Source organism: Gossypium arboreum, chromosome 6, assembly GCF_025698485.1.
Source record: "Gossypium arboreum isolate Shixiya-1 chromosome 6, ASM2569848v2, whole genome shotgun sequence".
Lineage (NCBI taxonomy): Eukaryota > Viridiplantae > Streptophyta > Magnoliopsida > Malvales > Malvaceae > Gossypium > Gossypium arboreum.
The window spans coordinates 45,516,957-45,539,300 of record NC_069075.1 but is presented as its reverse complement, the minus strand read 5'-3'; the positions used below and the strand labels follow the sequence as shown (position 1 = coordinate 45,539,300).

The following is a 22,344-nucleotide window of genomic DNA, read 5'->3' as shown; positions in this document are numbered from 1 at the left end:
AACAGTTTTGAAGCATAGTAGAGGGGGAGAAGACAAAACGTTATGGCTTCAATTTTGCAAGCTTCAATTTGGTTAGTTCAATTTAGTCATTGTCTCGTAATTTTTATGTTTTCCGAATTTTGATACCTCGTGCTAGTTGACCTATGTATTTTTTTTTTTAAATTTGAAGAGGTTACTTTAGTTGAATAATTAAAGTTTTAAGGACCAATTTGATAGATTTTTAGGTTAAAATTGAAAAGGGACTAAATTATAAAGTCAATGGTTGATTTTTTGCAATAGGTACCAAATTGTGAAATTTTCAAAATTTTGGGGTAGAAATGAGAAATAGGGAGTTAAATTTGGCTTAGAGTGAAATTGGTATAAAAATTTGAGGTTAAATGTGGACGTTATATTAGCCCCGATTTTAGGGACTAAATTGAATAAAATGCAAAACTTGATTTAATTAGCAATTGAATGTGAAATTGTTTATGTATTGATGAAATGTGTTGTCTATTTTAATTTGTAGCTAACGTCAACCCGAATTCTTCAAAAAAGAAAAGAAAAGACAAATTAGTCGATGAATAGCTCGGAGTTCACGATTTGTGTTTCTATATTCTGAACTAGTTATAAATTGATGCATATTGATTTGTTCCTTCATGGTAAGAATGTGAGGTGAGGATTCTTGTTCACCTGATATGATTTGAATCATTTAATGATTACGATGATTGAAATGAATATGTTTGATAAAATGTATGTGTTTTTACTAATTATGAAATTTGAGTATGAATTGGGATAATCATGGCTACTATATATGTTGAATAAATGTTTACTTGATTGAAATAATTGTTAAATTGAGACATTGGTTGGTATTGGATTATGAAATGAAAACCCTATTAACTGTTCGGGTAGAGTCGGATATAGTTGGCATGCCATAGGGTAGGAAGAGTTCAGGGATTTCTTCGACTACGAGTCAATGAGGCACTGGGTGCCAATTTGCTTCGGTTTAACTGATGAGACACTGGGTGTCAATCTATTTGGTAGCACTAAGTGCAATTATTTGCTTCGGATTTATCCAATAAGGCACTGGATGTCAAACTAGTGTGTTGGTTGGATCTGTGTATCTGTCTGAGTCTGAGTCATGTTAATAGGGATATAAAGAATGAAATGGTTTATATGATTTTGATATGGCAAAAAGAACAATAAATGAAATTAGAAATGAAAATGAAACATGAATTGTTGATTGAATTGGGAACATTAATATGTTATGATCCATGAAATCATGAAAATTGGATTTTTGAGATGAAATGTATCTTACATGAGTTATATGATTATTAACTTGCAAAATGTGATAGTCTTAATTTAATATAAGAGAAATAAAATGGTTTTAAGTACATGATTATGTGAAATAACATATTTGGCTTGATGGTTTGCATGTTATTTTTCATTTTAAGTTTATGCTCCTTTATGTTTCATATTATACTTATTGTTCAGATTATAGAAATACCACTGTGTTGTACTTAGAGTACGTTTTCATTGTCCATGCACAGGTTTTGTACTATTCGATTCGTATGTCGATTCAACAGTCAACGACAATCCTGAACTCAAGTGTTGGTGATGCTCTTATTTTGGTTTTGGCATATACCTAGGAAGTCTTGTGCTTGAAACGTTGATTTTGTGGTTAATGGTATTTTGAATCTTGTTGGCCTTGTAGGTTATGTAAATATGTATAGGATAATAACAATGGTTACTTTGTTAATGGCTTGATGGTTGCTTTGGTTATTTGTTAAATGTTTTCATGGATGAAATAATTATATTATGTTTGATATGTTTTGATATATACATTGATGTTAAAACATGAAGTTGTTTTAAAGGCTAGTTATGCATAAGTAGGTTATTGAGAAATTTTCATACAATGTTAATGATTGTTATGTTTCAACATTTTCATTTTGCATGGCATGTGTTGACATGATTTGGCGTGTTTTGAGATGGGTATTTATAGGTGCAAATGGTATGGCTAAGTAACCAAGTAATGGTAGATGAAATGACTTGATTTTGAAGTTATATTAGGTGCACACAGCTTGGGACACAGTCACCACATATGGTCGTGTGTCCGACACGGTCACCTCACACGACCATGTGGCCTATTTAATTTTGGTACAAGTTTGTCCACACGGTCTCAGGGAGTTACACGGTTTGACGACACAACGATGTGACCCTATATTCGAATCGTAAACGACCATGTTCTTGAGCCACATGGACTTATCTTTGTCACACGGCCTGGCGACACGGCTGTGTGACCCCAATTTTACATAGCGTCAAGTTGTTATATGGTTTACTCACACAGTCATGTGACCCATCCACATGGCCTCAACCCTTTCACACAACCTTAGAACACAGCCGTGTGTCCCCTATTTTCATATTTTTCTTATCTTTTTAAATTTGTTTCAAATTGATTCAAATTGATCCATATATAACTTGCAATTGTAATTGTGATTTTGTATTTAAAAAAAGTTATTGCTCATGTTTTCCAATTTAGTCAAATAATCTACACAATTAAATCATTTCTAACATATGTTTAAATATTTTTATGAACTAGTGAGATAATAATAATAAATTATGTAAAGTATTGAGCTTGACCCTATGAACGAGGAAAAAAAAAAGATGGATGAAAGACTTGAAAGAGGTCTTATTCGGCTTCTCCGGACACCATAGAATTCACCTACTTCAACCACGCACCTTGAAACATGCTCTATTACTACTATTAATTGGCATTTGCCTGTTAGGTGGAATGTAATACAAATATAGTGGGCAGTAGTAGGCCACGAAGGCATAATAAGCTGATATTAAAACCCTAATTCAATGCTTTAAAAGGTGAGTGGCTTATGGCTGAAGATATTAAAACCCTAATTCAATTGGAAGTTGAATGACAGCCACAAACAACTCAGCTTATTATGCCTTTGTGGCCTAAACTCAAGTACCTGATATTTTTGTTTAAGTTTCCCTAGGGTTACTATATTATCATCTACTTCAGATTAATTTCAATATTTAATTTGGTATATATATATATATATATATATATATTTTAAAATTTAATTTTAAGTTTAGTTTTAATATTTAATTTTAAAAATAATATTTAATACATAAATCTCATGCACAATTATTGAATAATGATATAACACATCATCATTAAATTAAATAAAAATAAAAAGACTTGTAAATAAATGTTAATAATTTTATTTAAGCATAATTAAACATTAATCATAATTATTATAAAGAAATATTTATAATTAATTATTATTTAACTATGTTAAAATAATGTATTAGTATTTATTTATAAGCTTTCATTATTTTTATTTTATTTAATAATTAAGTATCATCAATAATAAATAACACTTATGCACTTACATAACATCAAATATTCTCCTTAATTTTATATCTGAATTTTTTTTCTTATAATTTTTACAAGTAAAATGTCCATCCTTAATTGTGCATTCCTAGTATATGTCTCGGATTTTCAACGCTCCACGAAAGCACATATGAATTACTGGTTCAAATCAAAATCCTCAATCTTAAATGCATTTGTCGTGTTTTCAACTGCCATTTAGATGATCCCATTTGTCGTGTATTAAGAACACTATCGTATGCCTACTCAAGTTTAATTATATAAACAAATTAATTATTAACGGCCATCTAAATTATTATCAACAAATTCATAATTTTATAAAAAAATATTTTATTATACCATATGAGCAATATATAAAAAGTGTGATTCGAAACAGTTGGAGAACATAATAATGATGCCGCTATTTTATAATATGTAATAATGTATTAAATTTGGAATATTTATATTTTAATGTTAAAATTAAATACAAAATTTTAAATTTAATACCAACTTCTAATCTAAAAAACAGAATAATATTTATATTTAATTAAATTAACTTAATTCTAATTTAACATTTTAAACTTTAAAAAAAAAACCTTACCTTGTACAAAATGAGAAACAAAGCTTGGGGGGCTTATGTGGGAATCCAAGTCAACAAGTCTGCTCCGGTTTGACAATACCAAGTCAGGTCAGTTTTGTGGTTTCTCGATGCCTGAAAATCGGTCTTCAGCCTTTTCAGTCTGATGCAATTGGACTCAACAGGCCACGGGCCGTTTTCCAACCCAATGGTCTGGAAATCTGTCTGATTGGCACAATATTGGCCTGCAAAAGTCCGCTTTTATTTTTCACCCAACTTGACATGATTGAGACGGACCTTCAAATATTTTAGTGATAAAGAAGCAAGTTATCATACATCTTTTTCCTAGCTTTTCGCCCAAACTAACAAATTTCCTGCTCTTTCAAGCTGAAATCGATTTTTGCTGACAAAATTAAAATTTATTATACTTTGAACTTTTGTTTATTTTTCTAATATTAATGTGATAAAAAACTTTTAACTTATTCTCAGGACTCATATTTATAGGAAAATGATTAATAAAATGCAATGATTATTGATGTCAATTAAACTCAATTAACTGCAAGAAAATATGTATTCAAATATGCTTAAATATATTATCCTCTTATTTATGAATTAAACAAAGATTATGAGTAATTTTAGATATTGTTTAAAATATATATATATAATCAAAACTTATAATGAGATTATTCAAAACAAAAATCTTATTATAGAATGAAACTTTAGATTTTCCCAATTTCAGTTTAGTAATGTCAGAAAAATATTGCAATAATAACTTTAAAAACACAACTTTTGTTTACCTACAAGCAGTTCGACTTCCAAGTTAAACAAGTACAACATTGTACTGTAAATATATCTTTAATTATATGTGATGAGAAAAGGAAAACATTGAAGAGTTCATCATCTAAGTTCTAACACATGAGGCAGCTCAGCATTTGAACCTCGAACAGATCAAAACAGGCATATGTGAGGGAGGGCAGCCATCCACTCTTTGCAACAATTGCAATTTGAACATAGGCAACAGTCACAACAAATTAGCTTGCTGCTCATGCCAATGACACTTACACATCGAAGCATCTTTTCTTGGTCGGTTGAGAGATGATTCCTTCAGCAAGCCGAAACAATCGGTAACTATTTGATATATCAATCAGACTCCACAAAGATCTGCAATGCAGTGAAAAGATGCATCAGAGCTGATATTTATCAATTGAAGTAGGCAAGTAAACATAATAATTTGCTAAAATCTGCGCATATGAAAACAACCTCGACATCTGGCAATGGGTCATAAGTTTTCTTCTCTTTTGTGTCAGACACTGTAATTCCACTTATTCTCTGGACTCCAAGTTTAGTTGCAATCAGGCTCTGCACATGTAAAACCCGTAAATTACAAATGAAGCAAAAACATCGACATAAATACAACTTATGTCCAAGTAGTTGTAGATGAAATAACAGCAAAATTCGTGAACAGAAATCCAACTGGGCCCTCGGCAATTTATTAATAAGTATCAGACAAGGCAATATCTTCCATTTGGAAATAAATGATTGCATGTTGAAGTCCAGGCCGAAGCCACAACTAAAACAGCCAGATTGAAAATAAATGGTCTGGAAATTTTCTTCATACCAGATGGAAATCAGTGGAACCGAATGCTTCCACCTGTGGTAATACCTGTACACAAGTGTAAAATCTGTATCAACAATTGCCTTAAATCATAATTTTATATGCTACGCTAAACAGAAAAAGCATACTGCAAATCTTCATTTATGTCACTGAAGTAATAATAAACTTATTCGAAGCAATTAATCTGAGTTATGCTTGAGGTATTCAACTACTTCATAACCATAAGAAGCACCTCACTTGGAAAAAAAAACAAAAAAAACTGTGATATCTAAGAAAAGAACCACTATATTTTGTGTGTTGATCGGTCAAGTGATCCTCAGTTACCATGACATAATTAGACAGACTGAATTCCCATTACACCTTTAGCTTTAATACACCAATCTCACCAAACTGACCAGATCATTTTAGATGCCACCAACTACATGTTTCTCTTCATCAAGAAGCTCTAAGAATGAAGAGTTTAAAAAAATAAAAAACCTGCCAACCATTCATGAATACATTTGGTGGTGTGGCATATCACTTTGGCAACCACCTAACACAAATCTCCTTTCATGAAGAAGTTCTAAGAATATAACTTCAAGACCATTTCTCACTTATCATCACTGTCTACCTCTCTCTAAATAGGAAAGCTTTAGGTATACATGCTTCCAAAATATGTAATAATAGTTTAGGAGAAAATAGCTAAAATAATGTTGGAAGTCAATTAAATCACTTACAATAGTCTGAAGCCCATTAATCATAACATTCTTCTCCTCATGTGCGCTATTTTGTGATAGCCGGACATCAAATGGGCCCAACTCTCTGTCTGTATGGTTAGTGAGATTTAGATGTACCTGCAAGTGGTCATTAAGTCAATTAACTTATTCAAAGACTATGACGTTGAAGACTTAGAAGAAAAGAGAGAATCTCTAGGCAGAAAAAAACATAACAGCAGCAATCTTAAGTTTCCTCATTAGGAAGAAAAGTGTTTCTTTATAAAAAATTGCCATAATTTGAAACAAAATGCATAGGTAAAACATACCAAAAAGGACTTATCCAAATTGATTAGAGATGGAATCTCCAGGATTTGCAACTCAATCTCTTTGCAACTGATTGGCTGAAAAAGAGGAAATGCCATCAGAATGAGTTTGATAATTCATTTTTAATTTTTTGTATTGAAAGTTATACAGATTTCAAACTCGCAAAATAACTAGAACATAGAGAATTCAACGGTGTTTTTCTTTTCCTTTTCCTAAAAAGGAAAAAGAATGAAAAATAATTATTTGTTTCAGTATAGTAGTACAGATTTCACAAAAGGCAACATGAAACTTATTCTTCTAAAACTATAATTGTTTTAACTTACAGTGCCTAGAATTTGCTGTGTTTGCAAGCGACCAGGTTCACCCAAATTTGTACGCCATGTTATCTGAAGTTTACCAAGAATATTAGTCCCCTCTACCTTCATTTGTGCAGAATCAGGTGAAGCCAATTTCAGTTGATAAAGGTAATTGTGAATTCCCCCACCAGATCTGATAAGAATAGGTGGCTTAAATATCTCTCTGCCACTAAATGATCAACAGTTTTAGTCAAATTATCAAAAAGGTAATCAGAATTCATAACTCAAAGCATTGTTTGGACAAGATTCTAACAGAAAAGCAATCAAAATCATACATCCATGTGATATACCCACTACTTACCCAGTTGATGAATTATCTACAGGATGGAGTTCATCAGCTTTTAGTACTGTAGCACTCCAATGAGGAGCCGGTTCAAACTCAACTTGGTCCATATAAAGGTTTGATTTTGTATGATTCTCTATGCAAGCTTCTAAATAGGTAGTTTCCTGAGATAAAAAAAATTCAGCTATTACAGAAGGACAAAACCCAAGTTGATTTACAACTTCTACAACTAGCAATGCAGATGTAAACAAAGGTTAAGACAACGGTGCTGGTATTGGCAGCACTTGTCAAAGATCAACAACTATAAAACCAAATGAAGCACTCCAATCATCAGATGGTAGCTTTACATATTGCAGAAACCGAGTTGCAACAGAAAAAAACAAACATCTGACTTGGCTTTTAATGCTACAAATGAGGAAAAACAAAAGAAAAAGAAAACAACAGAAGGAAACTCAGAGGCTAAGGTGCATAATGAAGGGTAGCCTATGCCTTGCCCTCCCCTCGAACAATCCTCAGTGAAGGAGGGATAAAATACTCAGGTTGTAGGAATTTATTTTATATCAATTTCATTTACAAATCACTTGCAATTTATAAATTCCATGCCATTTTGGCCCTTTCATTTCTATAGTTTATATTACATAAAAAGAATCTACTAGTAGCAGCGTGAGTATCTAGGCTTTATAAACTTACATCAGAGAACCCAAGTCTCAACCTACCTTGACAGTACGGACCTGCACAACAGGGATAGAAAAGAAATTACAATTTTGAATGGGAAAAAGTCAAAGTTAAAACTAAGAAAGAGTCTGAAAGAACAGAAACAAATGCCAGCATGCACATTAGATTTAACTTATTTCTCTCTTGAGGCATGGGACAGTACCTTTGTCCTAACTGATAAAGGGTTAGCAACAACGAACTTGAAAAACTGTGGAAGATATTTTCTTTCTCCATCATTATCATTGTACAATGCAGTGCAAACCAGCCTGAATTTTGTCACGCAACAAATAAAGACCAAGTTAGAGGAAATATAATTAAAGAATTACAGGAAATATAAAAACCAACCAGCTGCCACATACGTATGAGCTCCAAGTTCCTTGACATCATGTTCCACAATGAAATCATATCGTCCGCCTGCACGTACAGATTCAACAGGTGATTTTGATGTATCCAGCAGGAGGATCCTCTGCCTCTCCGTTTGAATTTCAGCCTACAATCAAACAAAGACTTCTCAACATACGTAAAAGTTTGTATGAACACCCAGGCAAAACCTCAGTTAGCCACTTTTCTCAACATACGTGAAAATAAGTAAATAAATTAAAAAGAACAGTGAAAAAAAGGGATTTCCGATACTCAAACAAGCTTAAGAAGAAGCACATGATCTAACCCTTTTCAATTTTCCATGCTAGTAATACAAAAGCTTAATCAAACTCGATCAAAGAGGGGACAAAATGTCAATTTTAAAATTCAAATCAAAACTCCCTTTAGTTTCACAGGCATTATCAATGCAGCAAATAAACAATTGAAAAGCTAAAAATTGCGGCAACGTCATCAAAAAGTAACAAATTAAACAAACTGACCTTAATAATAATGTCCCTGACTTCAAAATTAGAGTTATTATTGATGCTAATGTAGCTGCAGAATGTCTCTCCCAAATAAATCGCCCTACATTAATTTAATCAACACTACTAAATAAGAAATTAAAGAACTTGAAAGAAAAGGAAAAGAGGGATGTAGTGAGACCCGAAGGATTGAGGGAGGAGGAGGAGGCCAGAGAAGCCCATAGCATCAGATGGATGGTGGAGGAGGAATCGGTTGCTGTAAGTCAGATCGGAGGAGTCCATTGACTTAGTGAGTTGGGAAGATAAGAGCGGAGGAAGGTTAGCGGCAGCGAGTGGGTCGTCAAAGATGTCTTCACCGACGAAGAGATCGGCGGGGTCAAGGCGGAAGGGAGGTTCGACGTGGAAAGAAGGCTTGCAAAGCCGCATCACCCTGAAGGCAAGGGAGTGGGTTCCTTGTTGAGTCGTGCTCATGGCTTGAAACGATTTCAGAATTCAAGCTTTCTTACTCTTCTTCTCTTCTGCTAAATCGAGGCTTTGAGCGACTGTCAGTGAGAGGGTAAGAAATGAAGTAATGAAATGAGTTGGGCTTAAATGACAATTTTGACCAGTTTTTTTTTTTTTTAAATTTAAATGTAATTTCATTTACATTTTTATATAAGAATTAAATATATTATTTTTATTGAAATAATATATTGATTAAAATTTATTTTTTTTGTTAAATTAGCCAAATATGCCAATTCTTTTCAATTAGGGCTTATACTATTTTTTAAAAAAATTAGGGAAATAGATTTTCCCCAACTAGACAGGAAGTGCGATTAATTGGATAGAAAGTACGTTCAGCTCGACGTGTTTTCCTTCACAATCAAATTCAATGTCTTTTTGAACATTGGTCAAGCAACGGTAAAAAAATTTAAAGATCCCCAATGATAAACATGTTAATTTGTATATTTTTTGTGTTTAATTTAGTTTATTTTTGAACTGAATGTGCTAATTAAGTGCTTTTATGATTTAATTTTGTCAGGTATGCAATTAGTCAAAAACAAGTTAAAAATATTTTAGTCAATGACACATCAAAAATAACTTTGTAAAAGCCAAAAATAGGAAAATCTTATTTTAGTTTATTTATTTTTATTTTATTTTTTATTTTATATTAAATTAGTTTAGGCTAAATTTAGTAAACCCCATGTATATAAATAGAGGCTTTATGTTCTTAGGAAATATCACTTAATTCTATTTCCTACTTCAATTTGGAATTAGAATATTCTTTTTTTTCTCTTTCAAATTGGTGTGAAGCATTCTGCTAGTTTCAATTGCAATTTTCTTTTCTTTACTAAATTAGGCTTCTTGCTTTCCAAGTGCTTCCTTTTCCCATTTTTCAACCCCTTCATCAAAATTACTTTCCAAGTTTATAAAGCATGAATAATTTCATGCTTCACTAAATTTCATCTTAGCTTTAGGCCGGTGTTCTTTCTGGTCGGGAATCGTGAGATACGAATTCGTGCTAAAATCTGTCCAATCGGTATTCATTCTTTTCCTAAGTATCGAGATTGACAACCCATCCCTTAAGGTTAACTCGATTACAAGCCAAAAAGTGCATGTTGGGTTGGAGTCGTGTTAGCTGACAGTTGAAAGAAGGATTCGGCCGTGCTGTATTCGGATCTCCGAGAACAAATCGAGGAAAAAGTGATCAGATTTAAACGACCCACGCGGTTGAGGCCGTTAATTCGAGTTGGGTTCTTCAGAATGCAAAGCTGCCTGAATCTTGAATCGGGAATGTGTGTATCTCGGTTAGATAATCGGTAAGGGTTGGTTTACAGGTCGTATCGGAACCAGCTACTAGAGGAGGAATTGGTGGTTAGGACATTCTTAACTGCTATAACCAGCTTATCATTTGGAGGAGAAGATTAATTTTTGAGGATAGATTCTTGATACGAAATTTACCGAGTCTAAGGCTAAGGTTTATTTTATCTGTTGCAAAATTCTGAATTTATTTTCTAATTTATTTAATTAATTATTTTTGTTGTTTCAATTATCTAGTTTCTAAACATTTCAAAAAATCCCTGATTTACTTTTATTTCTAATTTTTGCAGGTATGATTGGAGTCGTGGGCACGACTATTGCCATGACCTTCGACACGACAAGCAATCTGATCATAAGCATCCAATCCTTGTGGACTCGACCCTACTACCACTCTTACTACTAATTAGAGTTATTTTGTAGGAATTATATTTGGTGGTTTCGACGCCCATCAAATTTTGGCGCCGTTGCCGGGGACTGGAGATATTATTCTAATTTTTGTTTGTTTACCTTATGACCAGATCAGAACTGGGAGCTCTAGAGTTTGAACCAGAAATTGAGAAATTGGCTCGACAGCTGCGAAGGAGAAGCCATACGGCGTGGTAAATGGCCAAATCCTGGATTCGAAACTATATCATATACTGAAGAAATTTTCTCGTTTGACGAACCAATCAAGATGGTTGAACAGACGATACGCCAACTCGCTGCGGCACTGGATGAACAACAACCTTTATGTATAACCTATCCGGCAGGAGGAACTCTACTCGAGTTAAAATCTGGTTTGATTCACTTACTACCTACCTTTCGTGGACTACAGAACGAAAACCCGCACACACACCTTAAGGAATTCCATATGGTGTGCATAAGCATGAAGTTTCTAGGAGTAACTGAAGACCAAATCAAACTTCGTACTTTTCTTTTCTCACTGGCCGACTCTGCTAGAGAGTGGCTATTTTATTTGCCTCCGGGATCTGTCAATACATGGTCTGACATGTCTCGTTTGTTTCTTGACAGATTCTTCCTTGCAGCTCGAGCATCCGAACTAAGGAAAGACATTGTGAGAATCCGCCAAAAGGACGCTGAATTGCTCTATGATTACTAGGAGCGATACAAAAAGTTATGTGCGAGTTGCCCACAACATGGACTGACTGAACAGCCACTCTTCCATTATTTCTATGAGGGATTACTCCCGATGGAAATGAAGATGATTGATGCTACAAGTGGGAGGGCACTTGTTAATATGACGTCCCAAAAAGCGAGAGAGTTAATTTCGACCATGGCTGCTAACTCTCAACAATTCTGACCGGCCACAGAACCCACAGACGGGTTCATGGGTTAAGTTCTCTATCTCTAGAAGATAAAATTGATAAGCTGACTAACGTTGTTCAAACTTTTCTTTCAGATAAATCGAGCCCAGCACGGTTGTGCAAAATTTACGCTAAGTCAGACCACCCGATGAACTCTTGTCTGATTTTACATGAAGATTCGACAGAACAAGCGAATGCTATCGAAAACTTTCCAGGACCGCCCCAAAGGCGGTATGACCCCTACTCACACTCGTATAATGTGAGGTGGAAAAATTATCTAAATCTCAGTTATGAGATAAATTCGTAGTTCAATCAACAATTTCAACAAAGGCCACCACAGAATCAACAGATACCACCCCCAAAGTCATCTTTGGAAGCCATATTGGAAAGGCTAGCTAATAGTACTGAGAAATTCCAATAAAAAATTGACATGCATTTGCAGGAGTTGACAAGCAAGTGAGCAAACTCGCGCTCACGGTTAGCCGTTTGGAGTCCCAAGGTAAGTTGTCATCCCAAACTGAGCCAAACCCTTGACATAAATGCAAGCGTTATGACATTGAAGAGTGGAAAGGTTTTGGAGCCCATACCTGACATGAGTCGTGGCCACGACACTACTCGCTCCCACGAATCTAGTCAAGATAGGGATAAACTTAACATAGAGGGTCTAATAGAGTCAGCACCACAAAAATCATTTGTAGTACCACTTCCATTTCCCAGAAGACTTGTCCAATGCAAGAAGGAGCGAGACGAGAAGGAGATCTTCGACACCTTCCGAAAGGTGGAAATCAAATACCTCTTCTCGATGCGATTAAGCAGATCCCACGATACGCAAAATTTCTAAAAGAGTTATGCACGAGTAAAAGAAAACTTCTGGGCAATGAAAAGGTAAATGTCAGAGAAAATGTCCCCACCATACTTAACGAAAAATTCTGCCTAAATGTAAGGACCAAGTTATGTTTTTCATATCTTGTAAAATAGGTAGTGTCGGTATTAAAAAAGCAATGTGTGACTTAGGCGCATCAATTAATGTTATGCCTTTCTCAATTTATAAACTACTTAACGCGGGTCCTTTAAAGGAAACAGGTGTGGTTATCCAGCTTGTAGATAGATCTATGGTGCATCTAGAGGGAGTATTAGAGGACGTTCTTGTCAAGGTAAACGAGCTAATATTTCCTACAGACTTCTACATTATTGACATGGAGGATGACAATTCGTCCAATTCATCTGACATACTTCTCGAGAGGCTATTTTTGAGTACCGCTCAAACAAAGATTTATGTATGAAGTGGGATACTCACTATGGAGTTAGATGGGAAGGTGGTGAAATTCAATGTCTATGAGGCCATGAACTGTCCTAGCCTGATTTCTAATGTTTCTAACATTGATATAATTGATCCTTTAACTAAGTTACATTTAGAATATCATGACGAGGATGAATTACAAACTGTTCTATGCAGAAGTCTAGACTTTGATGCCATAAAGGAACAAGAGGAGTGGATAAACTTTGAAGAGTCTATTCACGAAACAGTGGCTTATTTGGAGGCATCGCAATTGCCGAAAAATTTAGGTAAATTTTTTGAATTATCTCCTTCACAAACCAAGCTTGTACCATCTGTTTTGCAAGCTCCAAAGTTGGAACTCAAACCCCTTCCAGGTCACTTGAAGTATGCTTTTCTCGGTAAAGGAAACACCTTACCAGTAATAATCTTGAGTAAACTCTCGAAGATAGAAAGGAAAACTTGTTGCGAGTTCTTAGAGACTATAAAGAGGTAATTGGATGGGCGATAGCTGACATTAAAGGGTTGAACCCCTCGACTTGCATGCACAAAATTCAGGTTGTCGATAATGCTGTTCCCAAAAGGGAGGAAAAGTGTCTCAATCCGCCTATGATGAAGGTGGTGAGAAAAGAGGTCCAAAAGCTACATGATGCCGGGATGATCTATCCTATTTCTGACAGTAATTAGGTTAGCTCAGTCCATGTAGTATCGAAAAAGACCGGTTTAACATAATTGAGAATTCGTTAAGTGAGATGGTTCCCACTCGGGTCCAAAACGGATGGAGAGTCTGCATCGATTATAGGAAGTTGAATTCCCTAAGTCAGAAATATCACTTTTCACTTCCTTTTATTGACCAGATGTTAGAACGTTTAGCTAGAAAGTCTCATTATTGTTGTCTCAATGGTTATTCAAGGTTTTTTCAAATTCCAGTGGCACCGGAAGATTAAGAAAATATCATGTTTACGTGCCCATTTGGCACGTTCGCTTACAGAAGGATGCCGTTCAGACTTTGTAAGGCACTAGCTACGTTTCAAAGGTGCATGGTAAGTATATTTTCCGACTACGTCGAGAACATAATTGAGGTACTCATGGACGATTTTACTGTATATGGTGAGTCCTTCGAGGTATGTTTGTCAAATCTTGCAAAAATCTTGGAAAGATGCTTAGAATTTAACCTTGTTCTAAATTATGAGAAATGTTATTTTATGGTAGATAAAGGATTAGTTCTAGGTCATATCATCTCTGCTGAGGGAATTTTTGTCGATAAAGTAAAAATTGACATTATTAACTCACTACCATACCCCACAACTGTAAGGGAGATCCGTTCTTTCCTTGGTCATACAAGTTTCTATAGGCGGTTCATTAAGGACTTTTCGAAAATTGTACAACCGCTTTGCAATCTCCTACAGAAGGACAAGGAGTTCAAGTTTGACCAATCGTGTAGAGATGCGTTTGACACGCTAAAAAATAAGCTCATTTCAGTACCTATCGTTCAACCACGAAATTGGAATTATCCTTTCGAGATAATGTGCGATGCAAGTGACTATAGCATAAGAGCAGTCCTTGGGCAAAGAATCGAGAAAGAACCACATGTTATCTCCTATGCGTCTAAGACTTTAGATGCTGCCCAAAGCAATTACTCGACTACTGAAAAGGAGTTTTTAGTTATAGTTTTTGCTTTGGAAAAATTTTGTTCATACTTATTAGGGACTAAGATTGTCGTTTTCTCTGATCATGCAGTTCTTAAATATCTGATTGGGAAGAAGGAAGCAAAACCAAGGCTTATAAGGTGGATATTACTTTAGTAGGAGTTTGATCTCGAAATAAAAGATAAAAAAGACATGAAAATTTGATATCTGACCATCTAAGCTGAATACCTCCATCGAAGGACGTCACAGCGCTTAAAGACGATTTTTCAGACGAAATTCTACTTGCTATTCAGATAATTTTTCCTTGGTACGCAGACATGGTGAATTACCTTACCACAAGTATGGTCTTTTCTAACTTATCGCGTTCTGAAAAAGATAAGATCAAACGCGAACCGCGATACTACATTTGGGATGACCCCTACCTTTGGAAATATTGTTCCGATCAAGTAACTCGAAGGTGCATTGCAGAAACTAAGGTAAAATCAATTTTATCTTTTTGTCATTCTTATGGATGTGGTAGACATTTTGGCCCTAAATGAACCGCACATAAAGTGCTTGAATGTGGACTATATTGGCCACATATTTTTCGAGATGCGTATTTGTTCTACAAAACATGAGAAAAGTGCTAAAAGGTAGGAAACCTGAGCCGAAAAAATGAAATGCCACTAACCCCGGTACATGTTTGTGAAATATTTGATATATGGGTATAGATTTTATGAGACCTTTTGTCTCGTCTTACGGTAACATCTATATTCTTCTTGCAGTTGATTATGTGTCGAAGTGGATGAAAGCAAAAGCCACTCGTCATGCTGATGCCAAAATGGTAGTCGATTTTTTAAAGAGTTATATTTTTTTCCAGGTTTGGCATACCGCGAGCATTGATTAGCGATCGTGGAATGCACTTCTATAATAAAGTAATCGACACGCTCTTGAAGAAATACAGGGTAGTGCAATAGGTTGCTACGACTTATCACCCTCATTCAAACGGTCAAGCGGAGGTGTGAAATTGAGAAATCAAGTTGATTTTGGAGAAGACCGTTAAGCCCGATAGAAAATATTGGAGTTTACGACTTAACAATGCACTGTGGGTGTACCAAACAACTTATAAAGGACTCATAGGTATGTCTCCTTATCGATTAATTTTCGATAAACGGTGCCATCTCCCTGTTGAGCTAGAACATAAGGCGTTTTGGGTGGTCAAGTAATGCAATATGGAGTTGGAAGTTGCAAGTAAGCATCGTAAGTTACATATCCAGGAACTCGAGGAAATTCGACGAGAAGCATATAAGAGTGCCAAAATTTATAAAGATAAGGTCAAAGCATATCATGAACAAAAGATAACCCGTAAACAATTTATGGTAGGATAAAAAGTATTACTTTATGACCCTACATTAAAAATTTTTGCAGGTAAACTTCGGACTAAGTGGTTAGGGCCTTTCATTGTTACTCATATATTTTGACATGGTGCAGTCAAGGTTAAAAGCAAGGAATCCAAAATTTTTTTAAGGTTAACGGACAGCGATTAAAGCTTTTCTACGAGAATTTTCAAGTCCACGTGGTTGAGAAGTTAGCCCTCGAAGAGTCGAATAAATAAATTCCTAGGTCGTCCAACTAACGACGATAAATAGAAGCACTTTTTAGGAGGTAACCAAAATTTATTTTCATTTATTTAATTTTGAGTTTTAGTAAGATTTATGTTGTAAATAAATAAATTTTTATTTAATCCAGTGAATTTGTTGTTTTCAGGAACATAATAGAGGTTTTCTAGAAGTCGAATAATGATGGTGGCGTGGGCATGCCGTGCTAATTGCTGACAATTATTTCCCAACACCGACAACATTGATTGAAACACTGGGGAGTATTCTTAACCTTTCTTTTTGCTTGTTGTTTGAGTTACTAAACTTTATTGCATATAACACATGCTTGAGGACAAGCATAGATTATGTAGGGGGTTGAGTTGGTAAGTAAATATGCATGATTTTTGCTGCATGTCTCTCTTTTGCATATGTTCAACCTTACATTGAATTTATTCGATAGTTTATTTGACATTGAGCCTTTAATCTCATACTTAGTCAATTTGGACAATTGGGCAAATTTTTTATTCTAAATGTTCAAGCGTATAGATTAGTCGACATTTGTGTTTTAAGGTTGATATATGTAGCTAGATTTTTTGTATAAATTGATTGTTTGGAAAAATATTTGCTTGTGTATAAATAAATTAATAAAATAAAAAAATTTGAAGCTCAAGTTATGAGTGAAGTTTCAAAAACGTGACCGAATTTAGTAACCGGGGTAAGGTGCTTGGGTTGTCATCTTATCTCACGTAAAAAGGTTCGAGTGACAAGTCGATAACTTACAAACATTCTGCTAACCGAGCAAATGCTGATAAAAAATAGTAATAAAGACCGTTTGAATTGAGTAACTCGGATAGGGTGCTTGGGTTGTCATCCTAGTTCGCGTAAAAATGTTTGACCATGTCTAAAAATTTTTACTAATGCATAGTTAACAATGCATTGCAAATTATTAGATTCAAACTCATTTTGATGAAATTGTTTAGTTCACATATTTCAATTTTATGACACTTGTTGATCAAACTATATATTTTGAACATTCATTTATTTTTTGTCTATATTGTTTGCATTGATTGAGGATGCAGAAAAGAGGCTCGATTTTTAAATTATAGAATGAATTCTAATGTTTGAAGGAACAATATGCTTGAGGACAAGCATGAGTTAAGTAGGGGGATTTGATAAACATGTTAATTTGCATATTTTTTGTGTTTAATTTGGTTTATTTTTGAACTGAACCCTGCGAATTAAGTGCTTTTATGATTTAGTCTTGTTAGGGATGGAATTAGTCAAAAACAAGCTAAAAGGGCCAATTTGAAAGACAATCATTGAAATGGGGCCCAAATAAAAAGGTGGAGGAAGCCAAGGACACATCAAAACTTTTGACTTTGTAAAAGCCAAAAATAGGAAAATCTTATTATTTATTATTTATTTTTATTTTATTTTTAATTTTATATTAAATTAGTTTAGGCTAAATTTAGTAAACCCCATGTTTATAAATAGAGGCTTTATGTTCTTAGGAAATCATCACTTAATGCTATTTCCTACTTCAATTTGGAATTGGAATATTCTTTTTTTTTTCTCTTTCAAATTGGAGTGAAGCATTCTGCTAGTTTCAATTGCAATTTTCTTTTCTTTACTAAATTGGGCTTATTGCTTTCCAAGTGCTTCTCTTTCCCATTTTTCAACCCCTTCATCAAAATTACTTTCCAAGTTTACAAAGCATGAATAATTTCATACTTCACTAAATTTCATCTTAGCTTTAGGTCAGTGTTCTTTCCGATCGGGAATCGTGAGATACGAATTCGTGCTAAAATCTGTCCAATCGGTATTCATTCTTTTCCTAAGTATCGAGATTGACAACCCATCCCTTAAGGTTAACTCGATTACAAGCTAAAAAGTGCATGTTGGGTTGGAGTCGTGTTAGCTGACAGTTGAAAGAAGGAGTCGGCCGTGCTGTATTCAGATCTCCGAGAACAAATCGAGGAAAAAGTGATCAGATTTAAATGACCCACGCGGTTGAGGCCGTTAATTCGAGTTGGGTTCTTCAGAATGCAAAGCTGCCTGAATCTTGAATCGGGAATGTGTGTATCTCGGTTAGATAATCGGTAAGGGTTGGTTTACAGGTCGTATCGGAACCAGCTACTAGAGGAGGAATTGGTGGTTAGGACATTCTTAACTGCTATAACCAGCTTATCGTTTGGAGGAGAAGATTAATTTTCGAGAGTCGATTCTTGATACGAAATTTACCGAGTCTAAGGCTAAGGTTTATTTTATATGTTGCAAAATTCTGAATTTATTTTCTAATTTATTTAATTAATTATTTATGCTATTTCAATTATCTAGTTTCTAAACATTTCAAAAAAACCCCCGATTTAGTTTTATTTTTAATTTTTGTAGGTACGATTGGAGTTGTGGGCACGACTATTGCACGACCTTCGACACGACAAACAATCTGATCATAAGCTATACACGAAAGTTGATTATAGCATCCAATCCTTGTGGGGTCGACCTACTACCACTCTTACTACTAATTAGAGTTATTTTGTAGGAATTATATTAGGTGGTTTCGACGCCCATCACCCAACGATAATAATTTTTTCCTATAAATACCATCTAATTTTATTTTTTTTCACTCACATCCTATTCTCTAAAATCTTTCTAATCTCTCAACTCTCTTAATTTTCTGAAGCTATTGTTCTAAATTTTCTGATACTCTCGTTTAAAAATATTAGATTTTTTTAATTGTTTCGTATTTTATTCGTTTGGATTAAATTTTCACAAATGATAACCTCTCTAATTTGTTTCAACGACAAGCATATATCTGCCCTTCAAGCAATAATGGTAAGATGGAACTTTAAATTTCATTATTTTCAATTAAGTTATATTTAAAGTTTTTTATTTTTTAAAATAATTTAAAATAAAATTTTTGTCGTTATAAATATGCGAATGATCGTGTTTTGGAGGGCTTTATACATCATTTGGAAACAGTTCCGATCACTGAAATTCATGGTTACTTGCAAGAGGCGGGGTTCTTGCATACCTTCATATTCTTAGGGGCTGAAAACTAAATCCTATACTCATCAGCGCGTTGGTGGATAGATGGAGGTCCAAGACACACACTTTCCATATTTTATGCGGTGAGTGTACAATCGCACTCGACGACATAGCATTACAACTCGGTCTGCCGGTGGATGGGTCATTCGTCATGGGGTCAGCAGTCATTCCTAGTAAAGAGGACCTTTGCATGACATATTTAGGGAAGGTCTCAAAAAAATTTCAAAATGGTCAGATATCGATAAAGTGGTTGGAAACCAATTTCAAAAAGTTTTTCAGCAAGCGACCGACCTCGTCAAACAATAATAAGCCTGAGCATTCATTATGAGGTTAATCAGGGAAATTTTAATGCCCCATAAATCTTGAAATTTGGTGCACGTAAGGTGGCTACTACACCTAGCAGACTTCAAAGAATGCAGACGACTGGGTTGGGGATCAGCCCTGTTAGCCACGTTGTACCGAGAGTTGTGTCGGACGATGGAACTGGATAAAATGTCAATTGGTGGTTGCCTACTCCTGCTGCAGTTGTGGGCCTAGTGGTGACTACCGTTTCTACCTCCTCGAGTGAACGACCTATCCATGTTCCCGTTAGTGACAAGGTAAAAATCATTTATTAATAAATGTGTAGTTTGTATTGTAAATGTTTTTATCTATTATATGTTTGAACTAACATATTGCTTGTATAGGTGGAACCATGGGCTGAGTTACATAGGACTACCTGAACAGCTTGAAGATATGGATGCTGTTAGATCAATGCTCAGAAGCTGAGGTTAATTACTTATTATTTTCAACCTATAATAATTACGCAATAATTTGTAAAATAAAATTTCGTAAATAATGAAATTTACAATTGTGCACTTCAGTTTGAATAGATGTCGTATGCCGACAATGATATCATATCTTTCATCTCGTTGGAATTATTGGCCATTCGGGGATGTGGGGCACGGAGGTGCTATTGATAGTGTATGCGACAGTGAAAAGACACGAATCAGATTGGGTGATGCTACAGTTCGGGTGGAGGCAACAAATTTCATTGCCACCGTGAGACATAGAAGAGCTGCACGAGGTGGACTTTCACGGGAAGAACGACAAGGATTGACAAAAGGTTCACAAGGACTACATCGACATTAAGGATCGTAGGATGGAATTATTACCCATCTGCAAGCCATTTTTCTTATTGGACACGATAGCTTGTTTGGAGTACATGTCATGGTTCAGAATTGCTGCAAGTCATATCTGTTATCGATAGAGGCAAGGAATAGACCAATTTTCTCAAGAGGCAAGAAGTAGGCAAATCATCAGAAGAGGCAACAACAACTGCCCCGGCAACGTAGGGCCGGACGTGGTTGCATGACGGGTTTGTCATCGACTCTCGACTGAACAAACTATGTCTACGCAATATCTTGGTCAATTCACTCCAGTTATTATTGTTCATTTCACTAACCTTATTTTTTCACAAGCATTGCACTACGCATCGCGGCATGTACCTGGTTCCTCTGTTCCCGCAGGTACATATCTTAGGGCACCGACATCCCCTATATTCTACACCCCGTGTCAACTTTGATACCGTAGAAAATGCTGAGCTAGATGCCGACACATGTACCTTTACTGATGACAACACCGATACCACCACTGATTCAATCATCGATGCCAATTTCGATGCTCGGGTCAATGCCAACGTATTCAAGTTTTGCGACACCATACACTTACATGTCGATAGTGTCAGAAACATTTATTGCATCATTGTTTTATCGAGGTGGGTCATCAGCACAACCATATTTTGCTGGAATAGAGGATACACGATGAGAGGCTAGGACGACACCAAACTCAAGCACAAAGAAAAGTAATGGAGACAAAGGGGAAGACGAAGGCGAACACTATAACGAAGATGAACACTATGACGAAGACAAAACTAAGGGTGGAGACAAATATGAGTAAGGGGATGGGGGTGAAGGCGAAGAAGATGAGTACAATGGTGATGATCTAGTTTATGAGCCCGCAACAATAGTTGTGTACAGAAATCCTCCTCGCGGCTGTTAGCCACCGCCCTATGACACACATTCTCTTCAACGACACCAATGATATATTTATTTATCTATTGTGATGTAAATATAGATGGCATCAATAAAAAAACCACAGATTTTCATTGCAACTCATTTTTGTTTTGTTACATTCTAACATAAGTTATACGTAAGTTAATAAGAAATAACAAATTTGGTACCCGAGAAGAATGAAAGTATTGTAATCAATTTTATATCCTCTGAAAGTAAATAAGGCCAGCGACATTGAGGCCCTAATATACCCCTCAACATAGAACATGTTGCCTTTGTATGCCCTGGATTTCTACAGTACTAGCATAACCTCTGTTGACTATCCCTCTTGCAAATATCCATATTGTTCTTTATTTGGGTGGAATTTGGGTGACCTTTCGATATGAGATGCAGGTCCCTATTTGGCACCAACTCATACAACACGTTGAACACTGCTCTTATCTAGGACGGGTAAAAATTCAAGACTCCATACTCTATGCATGAGTTTCAGCCTATACACATTGTTGATTTAAGGTGTGTACTCAATTTGTAGGTTCCTACATATGGAAATTACATGCGCACATAGGAATCGAAGTGCTTGAAATCTCCTACAATCGTAAGTCTCTCCTGTTAGGTCAACATGATATGATGCCCTTAACATGTCCTGGTCGAGCTTAGTGTGCTCTATTACTCAAAATTCCAGAGTTCGATGCGAGTGAAACACTACATACATAGTGTTCGCTCTCACTGTATTTCGTCTAATCTCTTTCATGACATCCTCGCACCAACTGTGGCTACCCATTATTTCTCCAACATATACCACCGTCTGCTTTGGAAATAAGGCAACCAAGTAAAAGTATGTTTATTTGACAATAAAGGTTATGGGACAATGA

General features: G+C 35.3%; 1 protein-coding gene across 2 annotated transcripts; it reads right to left on the bottom strand.

Annotated features, from left to right (window-relative positions):
* Nucleotides 1-4,621: 4,621 nt before the first annotated feature.
* LOC108484203 (uncharacterized) lies at nucleotides 4,622-9,366 on the bottom strand. 2 transcript variants are annotated; one of them, XM_017787904.2, is made up of 12 exons: nucleotides 8,949-9,366; nucleotides 8,786-8,870; nucleotides 8,285-8,415; nucleotides 8,089-8,191; nucleotides 7,928-7,942; nucleotides 7,230-7,375; nucleotides 6,896-7,097; nucleotides 6,575-6,649; nucleotides 6,270-6,386; nucleotides 5,557-5,601; nucleotides 5,199-5,297; nucleotides 4,622-5,099 (listed from the first exon to the last, which is right to left on the bottom strand). In XM_017787904.2, the coding sequence occupies exons 1-12, from the start codon at nucleotides 9,236-9,238 to the stop codon at nucleotides 5,079-5,081; spliced, it is 1,329 nt and encodes a 442-aa protein (XP_017643393.1). In that variant the 5' UTR covers nucleotides 9,239-9,366; the 3' UTR covers nucleotides 4,622-5,078. The 2 variants fall into 2 exon arrangements, with proteins under 2 accessions (XP_017643393.1, XP_052886103.1); XM_053030143.1 differs by having other exon boundaries at nucleotides 6,896-7,061.
* Between the last annotated feature and the right edge of the window lie 12,978 nt (nucleotides 9,367-22,344).

What these genes read in the sequence shown, in the direction of transcription:
- LOC108484203 (XM_017787904.2), bottom strand. Translation starts at nt 9,238, where the DNA reads ATGAGCACGACTCAACAAGGAACCCACTCCCTTGCCTTCAGGGTGATG. An exon ending in TCAGGGACATTATTATTAAG is followed by an intron (nt 8,416 to 8,785) that starts GTCAGTTTGTTT and finishes GTTTGATTGTAG; the next exon opens with GCTGAAATTCAAACGGAGAG. An exon ending in TTAATGGGCTTCAGACTATT is followed by an intron (nt 5,602 to 6,269) that starts GTAAGTGATTTA and finishes ACTTGTGTACAG; the next exon opens with GTATTACCACAGGTGGAAGC.